We start from the raw sequence: 12,703 nt of genomic DNA on the forward strand, positions 1-12,703 counted from the left end.
CGAGAGTGTCAAAAACACAACTCAGCTTCAAAAGAGAGCACTGATAACAGTTGCATGAACCCTTGAAGGCCGCATGACAGGCAAAGTGGCAAGACAAGTGGCATCAATGTCCTACAGCACAATGAAGGTGGAACATACAAGCAGAAAGACTAGCACCAACACATTGAGGAACCATGATAGTGGCAAGAACACCACAAGGAGTTGAGTGAGTCATCTGGTGTATGGCAGCAAGGCAGAGTGGCAGAAAGTTGATAGGGGCAATACAGGCTGGCAGAGCAAGGGTAGTCAGGTCGCTGTGGTGTTGATATGGGAAAGAAAAGGAGGCAAGACAAGACGAGGCTCAGCATGTGGCGCGACTGTCAACCGGGGCGTACTGTCCACCCGACCCATCTTGAAAGACGGACCAAGGAGTCTAACACGCGTACTAGGACCTGAAACATGATGAACTATGCCTGGGTGGGGTGGAGTGTTGCTGCTGTTCACAGGGCCGGTGCAAGGGTATTAGGCACCCTAGGCAAACCTTACAGCCTGGCGCCCTACCCCCACCTCTCCATACACAATTTTAAATTATGCATTTAACACATATTTTACATGAAAAGTGACATTCTCAGGTAAAATTAATATATACGTTATTGTGATAATTTCATGCACTGTTGTGATGCCAACAAGAAAACTTTGCATCTTGGAATTCATATGGCATCATATCTATTGTGATATATTTCGGCATGGTCCTCCCGTATCAACACAGTACTATCTGCCAACACTCAAAGAATAACAACCCTACCTATGGAAAAGAATACCACAAATATTACACCAGAATCTAAAATATCAATACACCTCCTATCAGGAAAACAGAACAGGCCAAGCTAAAGCTACTACAGATCCCTACAGAGAAACCACATATTAAAAGAATGCTTCATCTCAGTCTTTGCATACAGAACACAAACCCTCACCAAATACAGAATAAAGCCACATAAAGTATAAATAGAAATGTGCAGACAACAACTGAACTGTAAAACGCATCACGCCAGACTCTATACAGTGGAACAATGGAAAAACAAAAATTTCACCATTCCTCATGAAACAATCAATAAAATCAAGATATATAAATCATTAATCATAATAGTAAAATCATACAAATAAAATAATTTCAAAACAGCTGATGAATAGAATATCCAATAATTAAAGACTCATGCAAATGGTAGTCAATCAAGAAAAATGAACTTAAAAATCCACCTTTACTTGCCCTCTCCAGCAGTTCGCCTACTCCTTTCCCTTGCAGGCCACACCAGAACAGCAGTAGCTGCAGAAGCTGTCCTCACTGTCCTCTTCCTTAGGGAGCACAACCAGTCTCTTCTGTCTCTCACACACACACACCAGTCACACCCTCAGGACCAGTTTCTGTCTCTCGCACACCAATCATCTCCCCAACCAGTCTCTCTCTCACACAAACACACACACACACACACCCCCCAGTCATCTCCTTGACCAGTCTTTCTCACACATACACACATCACCTCTCTGGCCAGTCTCTCTCAATCACACAATGCTCTCACTCTCTCTTATTTACACACAGGCTTTCAATCACACACAGGCTCTCTCTATTTCACTTACACATAAGCTCTCAATCACACACATGTTCTATTTCACTTACAAACAGGCTCAATCACACACATGCCCTCTCTCACAGCCACAAGCCAGCCAAAAACATGCTCCATCTCTCTCTCGCACACACACACATTGACACACACAAGCACCCTCCCTGACTCACATATACACCATACACATACAGAAGCACTCTCTCTATCTCACATACATGAAGCACCTTCCCTTTCTCACACACAGAAGCATCATTCCTTTCTCACATACACACACACACAGAAGCACCATTTCTTTCTCACATACACATCACATACACACACACAGAAGCAACCTCCCTATCTCACATACATGAAGCACCTTCCCTTTCTCACACACAGAAGCACCATTCCTTTCTCACATACACACACATACACACACACACACACACACAGAAGCACCGTTCCTTTCTCACATACACAGAAGCACCCTTCCGATCTCAAGTACATATACACACAAAGGCCTCCAGCTGAACAACTCGTCTCCGGCGGTGGTCATCTTCTTTTCTTCGGCCTAGTCTCGGGCTTTGCTGATCTTGTTTTCTTCAGCCCCGCCGGCCTGCTCTCTGTCGGCGGCTGACTGCGCTGTCTTCATTTCTCCGGCGGCGGCTGGCAGCGGCCATCTTCTTTTCTTCGGCCCCGCCGGCCTGGTCTCTTCATTTCTTCGGCCCGGTGCCCTCAATGGCCCGGAGCAGAGGAGGCCACGGGATCCGCTAGTCCAGCCCACCGGGGTAACCCCAATCCCCCGATAGGCCAATCCGCCCCTACTTTATCACATGGCCTTCTATTTCTCAAACACCGCGGCGTGAACCAAAAGAATGGAAACGTATGATATGTTGCATTCGTGGGGGATCGCGATATGTTTCGTGGACCCACGAATGCAATGAATAGGGACCTATACATTGCGGATTGCGCATTCCTTCAAAACGAATGCACATCCCTAAAAGATATAGCTGGGTAATCACAGGCCATTTTAAGGAGTGCAACAAGTAACAATAAATAAAATATTGGAATTAGTAACTTACTGTCAACTTACATTTTTAATACCTGTGAAATATGAATTTGTTTTTTCTGCCATATGAATATATTTATAACATCACTGCACTAACAAATTATATCACCGACGGCCATGGTGGACCCAACACAGAAGTTCAGACACTTACTCTGCAAGTTCTTGTTTTCGCATTTCAGGGTTTCAAGGTGGTCCAAAGTCTCCTCATAAGCATTCTTCATCTTGAAGATTTCCGTGCTCAAGGAGCGTGCATCCTTCTGAGCGGCTTCCAGTTCAGCCTGGCCCTCATCAAACTTCTGCTTCCATTCAGCCAGAACCTGTTCAGAAGTGATGGTCACAATATTCGTTAAAGACCCAAGGGACGTGCAGAAAAGGCCAAAAGCAGGATGCGCTGTCATTCTTCATAAACCGCAGAGCCTGAACACATCACGGGTATGGGTGAGTATTACAGTTCTGTTAAGTTCTGTAGGTGGCAGCATCCATCAACAACGGCAATATCTATTGCGAGATATTTGTATTATGAATGATGTCTTAGTGCCTTTCACATAAGAACATAAGAAATTGCCATGCTGGGTCAGACCAAGGGTCCATCAAGCCCAGCATCCTGTTTCCAACAGAGGCCAAACCAGGTCACAAGAACCTGGCAAGTACCCAAAGACCAAGAAGATCCCATGCTACTGATGCAATTAATAGCAGTGGCTATTAGCTAAGTAAACTTGATTAATAGCAGTTAATGGACTTCTCCTGCAAGAACTTATCCAAACCTTTTTTGAACACAGTTGATAGAATTTGTTAATATTAGCACCCTGACACCAGTACATGTAGGTTTTATAGTATTATGAAGTCTATTTCTCAGTATTTTATAGATATTTACAGAGGTCTGAGATCCTCAATACTGAATTCATTCACTCCTGTGGTGTCCAGAGTTGTACAAAAAGTAATAAATTACCTTATCAAAGTTTCTCTGTTTCTTATCAAGAGCTGCTGCAGCACTGTTCGATCTCTCGACATCAGTCATGAGATCCTCCACTTCATTTTGTAGTCTCTGTTTGGTCTTTTCCAGTGATGCACATTTGAAATTCACTGCTTGAACCTGTTCCTCAGCTTCCTGCAGTCTCTGGGCAAGTTTTTTCCTGAAAAAAAAGAGATGTAAATACCATCATTTAATGTTATTGTACATGGCCCTGTGATACCCTTGGATATTGAAGAACATTCACTGGGTATAGTATCGTTTTCTCTTCCCCCAAAGCAAAAGTCTGCACCAGCTGATGACACCAATGGTAAGGAACAGCCCTTCTGGAGAATCTCTTCCATGTCTAGGACTGGAGAATCTCTTCCTTGGAGAGGTCTAGGACTGGGGAAGACTGGAGAACAGACCAGGCTGGAGTCTGGTCTGCTTTTTGCCAGTTTATTTACAGAATTATAACAGAACAGAAGCAAAATGGTTGCTTACCTCAGCAGACTGACAAGACAAGAAAACTTCCAAAAGGTCACAGCACTTAATTACAGCTTCCTTCTTCTTCCTGGGGCCTTTCTCCCTCTCTCAAGGCCTCACATTTTATCCCTTACCTCAGGGAAACGCCCCCACCCGAGGATCCCCTTCCTGTCTGTCTTAAGGTGGATCGAGCCAGATAGCTGGAGCCGGTCCCTTAAGGCAGTCTGAGGCTTTCTGTCATATACTCTATCACATTCCCTCCCCCTCAGCTCAAACTTCCTTAGTTGAGCGCTTGCCTGTACAAAGGAGACTTCCCTAGAAAGGAAGTCTGCATTTACGTTCGCTTTCCCTGCTCTGTGTCGTACTTTAAAGTCAAATGGTTGGAGTGCCAGAAACCACCTCATTACTCGTCCATTGGACTCCTTATTCCGAGCGACTCAGACAAGGGGTTGGTGATCTGTTACCAGCGTGAACTGGTGGCCCAGTTGGTAATAGCGAAAAGCCTTCAAGGCCCATTTGACAGCTAAGGCCTCTTTCTCTATCATTGAATAGCGTCTCTCTTGGGATAGTAGCCTCCTGCTAATGAAGGCTACTGTGTGTTCTTCATCTTCTTTCTCTTGTGTGAGGACGGCTCCTAGCCCCACCTCTGATGCGTCTGTCTGTACTATAAAGGGTTTAGTAAAGTCCGGACTTAGCAGAATAGGTTCTGAGCATATGTCTTTCTTTAAACCCTGGAAGGCTTCCTCCTCCTCTGCAGACCATCTAACCTTCTCTGGGGCTCTCTTTTGTAATAGGCATGAGAGGGATTCCAATTTTTCTGAAAAGTTTGGTACGAACCATCAATAGTAACCTATGAGACCTAAAAAGGCTCTCACCTTTATTCTTTATCTGTGGGACCGGGACTCGGGTAATTGCTTCTATTTTCTGTGCCTGTGGGTGGACCTTTCCTCTCCCAAGGGAGTATCCCAGATATTGTACTTCTTGACCCCCTAATTTACATTTCTTGGTGTTGGCTATCAGTCCAGCCCTTCATAGACTTGTAAATACTGCCTGTAATTGCCTTAGGTGTGTCTCCCAGTCTCCACTGTAAATGACTATGTCATCAAGATAGGCCGCTGCATAACCCTGATATGGGCATAGCAAGCGGTCTACCAAGTGCTGGAAGGTAGCTGGAGCCCCATGAAATCCAAACGGCAGGACTAAACTGGAAGTGTCCTTCCAGTGTTGAGAAAGCCGTCTTCTTCGCAGTTGGCGCTAGGGGAACTTGCCAGTATCCCTTTGTCAAATCAAGCATGGAGATGAACTGTCCAGTTCCCAAGCGTTCAATGAGTTCATCCACGTGGGGCATCGGGTATGCGTCCAGCTTCGAAGCCTCATTAACCTTCCGGAAGTCAATACAGAAATGGATACTACCATCCGGTTTAAGCACCAGTACAATAGGCGAAGACCAATCGCTATTGGATTCCTCTATTACCCCAAGTCGAAGCATTTCTTTCACCTCAGCTTTTACAACCTGCCTCCTGGCTTCGGGAATCCGGTAGGGCTGTTGTTTAAGTATTATTCCTGGGGTTGTAATAATATCGTGACAAGCTAAGTGAGTTCTCCCGGGCATAGTCAAGAAGACATCTTTATTCCGAGTCACCAGTTTATCTAGGTCCACTTTCTGCATTGTGAAGAGTTGGTCCCCATATGGGATCATCTGGGGCCCGGAAGTTTGTGAAACGTCTGGACCAAAGTCTTCTTCTTGGACCAGACTGCAAGTCGGAGCAACTCATTTTTTTTAGTAGATTCACGTGGAAGATCTGGGCCTTCTTCCGTTTGTCAAGTTAGGCCACTTTATAATCCACCGGGCCGATCTTCTCCAATACCTCATATGGACCTTGCCAATGGGACAGCAATTTACTTTCTGAAGTCTGAGGGAACACTAGTACGTGGTCTCCCGGTGTTGCGTCCGTCACTGCTTGACGCCCTCGGCACGCCTGTGACCCCAGCAGTACCGGGGCTGCCGCTCCAGTACACCCCCTTCGGGGAAATATTTTCCAAAGAAGTAGTTGATGTTCTTCCTCCATTGGAGCCCTATGACTGTGCCATCAGACTGAAGCCCAACATTGAGCCACCGAAGGGTAGGATGTACCCTCTCTCAGCTTTTAAGAATAAAGCAATGTCGGAAGACATGGAAGAGATTCTCCAGAAGGGCTGCTCCTTACCATTGGTGTCATCAGCTGGTGCAGACTTTTGCTTTGGGGGAAGAGAAAACGATACTATACCCAGTGAATGTTCTTCAATATCCCAAGAACCGTATTCACGGATCATCAACCCTAGAGTATCTCTGTCTCGTTCATTTCACTCAAAAGATATGCCTGATGAACCACAGCACATAATAGATCCGAAGAAGATATCCTTATCAACCAGCCAGTTCGTTTCCGCTGGTGATGCTACCATCTCTCATCCAGCATTATCTACTGGAGAGTCATCTTTAGAAGTGGATTTTGGACATTCTTCAACATCACCACTTCCACTGAATTCCTCAGTGATATCCACAGCAGCTCCACCCATTGCTGCTGATATCATCGATAACACACTGAAAGATTCTTCCAAATCTCAAGATCCATCTGTCACCATTGCAGAAGATGAAATAGAATTCAAGATCAAAGAGATTCTGGATGTTCGTAACAGAGGCAAGAATTTTGAATAACTTCTGATTTGGGAAGGCTTCGGCCCTGAATTGATCTCTTGGGAGCCTCAGACCAATATCTTGGATAAAGAGATGCTTCATCCGTTTCACCTCGCGCATACTTTGAAACCTAAGCCTGGTACCCGAAGAGGAGATCACCCTTTGAAGGGGGGTACTGTTGCGTCCATCACTGCTCGATGCCCTCACTCCGCCCTCTCTATCTCTGTGGTGACTCCCTCTGGGTCTGATGGACGGCTACAGCCGTGGCGTCTCCATGCCGTCTCCCTCCGGCGTCCCCGGACTGGCTTGACGCTGCGGATCCGCCATGTTGCCTGATGATGTAGGGCGCATGCGCGCGCTCTGACTAATGTACCAGCAAGGGCGCGAACCTCAGGGGCATCCCCCTGAGCTGACGTCATCTGCTTCCAATATAAAAGGTCTCAGTATTCGCTAACTAATCGAGTTAGCAAGGACTAGGACACAAACTCGGACAAGGACAAGAATACGGACTCGCTACGGATTCGTCCAAGCTACTCTGCCTCCTTGGACTTACCAGGGGTACCCGCTCCTCAGGGGCCTCGCTCTCTTTTCTTTATTTCAGATTGCAGATAGGAACCGGTACTTGCTCCTCGAGGGCCCATGTTCCTGAACACTCTGAAGATTCTCTACTGCCTGGAAGCTATCGCAGATACAGACATTTGTAAGTTACCATCGCTCTCTCAGAGCTTTCCCTGGAACCAGGTACTCGCTCCTCGAGGGCCTAACCCTTTTCAGCTACTGAGCCTCTTTAAGACCTTATGTGAGACTGGTTATCTAGTTCTGGCTATGAACACCACATACCCTGTCTACTCACTATCTATAGACTCTCTACAGCTCAGCCATCCTGGGATCGCTGTTCCAGTACCTGAGGGATTTCAGCCCTGCCGGGCATATCAGCTCACTACTGCCACCTCTGGTGGTTCTACTAACCTGTCTAATAAAAGAACTATCTGTGTATGTCTCCATAACCCAGCCTAGCCGGTGGTCCCTCTCAGGATATCCTCCTGGGGGCGCTGTCATCTGCCAATGGCCCAAGGATTCACCTATCTACCTTCCTCTACAGCTGAGTGTCCTCTCCAAGCACTCCACTGGTACAGATTGCTACTCCTTCCATCAGGGGTCTTCAGCAACAGTTCATAACAGATTGTTATCTATTCTCTTTACAGGAACTGAGCATATCAGATTGCTAACTCCTCCTTCTACAGGGGTAGATTCACACAAGATTGCTAACTCCGCAGTCTATATCCTAACAAGATTGCCAACTCCTCCCTCTCCTGGAGAAGAGCATTACAGATTGCTAACTCCTCCCATCAAGGGAGCTGATTCATTACAGATTGCTAACTCCTCCCTCTCCTGGAGGAGATTCCTATCAGATTCCTAACAGATTGCTAACTCCTCCTCCAACAGGAGTATCCAGCATCGGAAACCTAACACCCGGCTGGAAGACCCGATGAACAGCAGACTGGTTATATTGCCGGGCTTGGGTAGCCTGGGCCTTTTCCAGGCATAGTCGGGCAGCCTCCCCTGCCCTCCAGTCGTTCCTGCATCTGGATCACATAGTCGGCCAAATTCCGTCCAGAGCTGGGTTCCTCCTCCCAGGTCTCTCGTACTACATCCAGGATTCCCCGTGGTCTTCTACCATACAATAATTCAAATGGGGAAAACTCAGTCGAACTTTGAGGGACTTCCTGAATGGCAAACAATATATATGGCAAGAGTAAGTCCCAATTCTTGCCATCTTTTGCGATGAACTTCCTCAATATCTGCTAGAGAGATTTGTTAAAACGCTTCACGAGCCCATCAGTTTGTGGATGGTAAACTGATGTTTGCAGGATTTTTACCTGCAATAATGCGCAAACTTGCTTCATCACTTTAGAGACAAACGGGGTCCCTTGGTCGGTTAATATCTCTTTGGGTAACCTCACTTGGGAAATCACCTCCACAAAGGCCGTGGCTATCGTTTGAGTCTTCATATCTCGTAGGGAAATAGCTTCTGGATACCTGGTTGCATAGTCGAGAATGACCAGGATATATTTGTTTCCGCAGCTAGACCTTTCTAAGGGGCCTACGAAGTCCATAACGACCCTCTCAAAAGGTGTCTCTATAATTGGCATGGGCACTAGGGGAGCTACGTGCATTGTTGCCGGTCTGGTCAGCTGACAGGTAGGGCAGGACTGACAGTAATCCTGAACGTGTCGATACAAGCCAGGCCAATAGACCTGGGCTAGAATCTTATCTCGTGTTTTCTCTTCTCCTAGGTGGCCCCCCACAAGATGACTATGGGTGAGCCGTAACACTTGCTGACAATACTGCTGGGGAACCAAAAGCTGCTCAACCATTTCGCCCTCCAGATTCCCCTTTGCTACTCTGTATACTAGATTTTTCTTGAGTATTCCACCCCAGAGACTAATTCCCCATCTATCATCTGTATATACTCCCGGGCCCCTTTTAGTGTCCCATCTTCTTATTGGGCCCGCCTAAAATTCCTAGGGTTTCCCTTGCCTGCCAATCTGAGGGAATCTCTATGGGTTGGGGAGCCCCCTCTAACTCAAAGACTGCCTCTAAACCTTGGGAATAATTATACTTTTCTATCCTACGTTGTCTACAAAGCTTGGGTATCTTAGGATTATTAATATACAAGTCCGGGTCTTCTAACGGAAAGACCCCCTCATGAGCCAGGCCCAAAGAGACCCAAAGTCTGGATAATCTCGTCCCAGTATCACAGGATATGGTATCCAGGGGAGCACTCTCACTTCTACTATAGGTTGTCCCACTGGAGTCTTCAACAGGACCTGACTGGTCGAGTATTGTCTCTGGTCTCCATGTATGCAAACGAGGGTCACTGTCTGTTCATAATCAATCTGTGTTCTTTTGATCAGTTCCCTCCGAATGAGAGTTTTTACACTTCCCGAGTCTACTTGGGCTTGGATCGGGTCGCCATCTAGCTCCACCGGAACCACAAAGATTGTAAACCCCGAGCGGGGAATGTCCACAAACGAGCAGGAGTAAGGCCAAATTGACGTCCATAAATTCATCCTCCACTCGATAGCAGTCACGAGCAAAGTGCCCTCTCTCTCCACAGTTGAAGCAGGTCCCTTTGGGCGTCACTGCTTCTGGGTGTTTACTCCTTCCGCCCTCAAACCCCTCTAATGCGTTATTGGGGAAACCACATCCTTCAGGGTCACCGCTGTCTGTCTCCGCACCCATTCACGCACTCGAAAGGGGAGAACGTCCACAAACTGTTCTGCCATGACAGCCTCCGCAACTTCAACTCCCCTTTTATAATTGGGTTCTAGCCACCACCAGCACAGGTCCTTTAATTTCTGAGCCAGAACCCGGGGTCTCTCTCCTGGTGTAAAGGTTAAGCCCCGGAAACTTTTCCGATAAGACTCCTTAAACAGTCCCAGTCTATCATGTATGGCAGCCTTGACCTCTTGATAGTCTTGGGCTTGCTGATTGTTAAGGGCCCGGTATGCGGCCTGGGCCTCACCAGTTAAATGTGGAGCCACTCTCATGCCCACTGGGACCTAGGCCAGGCCATGGCCTCCGCTACCCTCTCAAAGGTGACCAGGAATGCTTCCGTGTTATCTTGGGGCCCCATCTTTGTCAGCCGGATTTCTAGTGTTGGTGGGGGTGGACTCTGTTCCATTCAGGTGTGTACCCCAGCGGTCCCTAGCACTGGTGTCCTTCATAGTACTTGGCCATTAAGCTGTGCTTGGGCTTCCAGGTGTTGCTGCAATTGTTGCAGTAGCTGCTGGTGCTGTGCATACTGGGTCTGAGCGGCTGCCCGGAGCTGTTGCTGTCCCTCCACCAGGGCTTGCAGTAACTGCTCCATTTCTCAGGGAGGTTCTTGCAAAGGCTATTCTGAGCTCCTGCCCCTTCAAGGCCAGAAACCTTTCCTCTTCTTTCAAGAAAATAACCAAACAAAAGAAAAGCCTGCTTCTCCAGCTCTGACTCACTTCTTTTGTTCCCTCCCTCCGGCGGAGCTTCTCTCCTTAGCCGGTACCAATAAACAAAAAAAATGCTGTGTGGCTGCCGTTGCAGCCAAGCCCCCCCCCCCAAAAAAAATAATTTTTTTTTCTCTAGTGTGGGTCCCTGTCTGTGCAGATGCTTAGAACAGGTAATCCCACTTCTTACACCATATGTGATGCCCTTGGAGCGGTCTAGGACTGGGGAAGGCCGGAGAACAGACCAGGCTGGAGTCTGGTCTGCTTTTCACCAGTTTATTTACAGAATTATAACAGAACAGAAGCAAAATGGCTGCTTACTTCAGTAGTCTGACAAGACAAGAAAACTTCCAAAAAGACACAGCATTTAATTACAGCTTCCTTCTTCTTCCTGGGGCCTTCCTCCCTCTCTCAGGGCCTCACATTTTTATCCCTTACCTCAGGGAAATACCCCTACCCGAGGATCCCCTTCCTGGCTGTCTTAAGGTGGACCGGGCCAGATAGCTGGAGCCGGTCCCTTAAGGCATTCTGAGGCTTTCTGTCATGTACTCTATCACAGGCCCTTTTTACTGTACATTGTATTTATCTGGTTGGATGACCCACACATACTTGGCCTCTTCCAGCTCCTCGGTGCGCTGAATTGCATCAGTTTCATATTTGGTTCTCCACTGAGCAACCTCACTATTTGCCTTGGACAGGGCACGCTGAAGCTCAGCCTTTGCTTCTTGTTCCTCTTCATATTGCTCACGGAGCAAATCACAGTCATGGCGAGCAGATTGCAAAGCATGTGCAAGGGCATTCTTGGCCTGTAGGCAGACAAATATACAGAATCGCGCAAAGGGTGGCTACAAACAAAATATGACTTTCAGGATTTCCAATTCAGTTTATTTACATAGGGTAGTTTTCAACAGCCAATGCAGCACAGTGTACCCGCAGACTTTAGCCTGAATTTTCAAAGTGGATTTATACCCATACATCTGCTTTGAAAATTCTCAGGTTGTCTCAGTACGTGGACATACGCACAGAAGTAATCTTTACATAAGTGCTTTCTCTGCCTTGACTCTGCCTCCTAGAACGCCTACTGCAAGGGCAGGGAAAAGAATTCATGTAATCAAGCTATGGATATATTTTCCTGCACAACTCCCCAAAAGCCGAGTTACGCACCAAATCCTTTTGAACATGACCCCCACAAAGGCACTAGTTTATATTTAGTTGATAACTTTTTTGTTTGCTGCTACTGCAGTCTGATTTTAGGCCTCTCGGTTTTTGAGAAAGCGTTGACAGCTCTGCATGTATCATGTGAATTCTTGCCAGTGCATTGACCAGTAGATGACCCTGAGAGACCCTGGCCTCAAGGAAGGACTGGCAAGAGAAGTCATTTGTTTTTAAATATGAAAGGGAATTGGTGTTAGTGCTGGTGGCACTAACAGGCCGCGGGTGCCTTCCCTTACCTGCGGTCTGACTGTCCTTGTTCCCTTGGGAGTTCGCGCCGCAGCAGCAAATCCACTGCCGCAGCTCCCCATCTGCTCCGGCCGTCCTGCGGCTGCGAGGAGGCCAAGACACTGCCGGCTCAGATACTCCAGGCGACTCTTAGCACGCGCATGTGCCAACACCCCACCTCTTAAAGGGGCCGCAGCGGGAAAACCAGGCCCGGCCCCTAGCTAACGTCAGAACTCCCAGCCTTCATAAGGGAGCTCCCCAGTCACCCTACGACTTGGCAACAAGTTCTTCCTCTTGCTTCAGGCCTCCGTTGTGGATTATCCTCCAAGTAGCCTTCCTGTCTTCCTTCTTCTACCTTGACCTCGGAACGGAATTGACCTCGCCTTCAGCCGCCTGCCCAGACCTCGGACTGGAGCCAACTTTGTCTTCAGCCATTGTCCTACCTCCTTGGCTGCCCTCAGGACCAGCCACACAGAAAGGTCACTTAAGTCCAACTGGCCCCGGCACCCAAGGATTCAA

At 47.5% G+C, this 12,703-nt stretch overlaps 1 protein-coding gene across 1 annotated transcript in view; it reads right to left on the reverse strand.

The window, feature by feature from the left end:
• Nucleotides 1-12,703, reverse strand: part of LOC115096376 (myosin-4-like) — a 54,263-nt gene that overhangs the window by 12,013 nt on the left and 29,547 nt on the right. Inside the window, exons 29-31 of the mRNA XM_029610887.1 lie at nucleotides 11,354-11,550; nucleotides 3,599-3,782; nucleotides 2,801-2,966 (exon numbers count right to left, since the gene is read on the reverse strand). Of these exons, the coding sequence (XP_029466747.1) occupies nucleotides 2,801-2,966; nucleotides 3,599-3,782; nucleotides 11,354-11,550 (547 nt within the window). The remainder of the gene's footprint in view (nucleotides 1-2,800; nucleotides 2,967-3,598; nucleotides 3,783-11,353; nucleotides 11,551-12,703) is intronic.

Source organism: Rhinatrema bivittatum, chromosome 1 (genome assembly GCF_901001135.1).
Source record: "Rhinatrema bivittatum chromosome 1, aRhiBiv1.1, whole genome shotgun sequence".
In the NCBI taxonomy this organism is placed as follows: Eukaryota; Metazoa; Chordata; class Amphibia; order Gymnophiona; family Rhinatrematidae; genus Rhinatrema; species Rhinatrema bivittatum.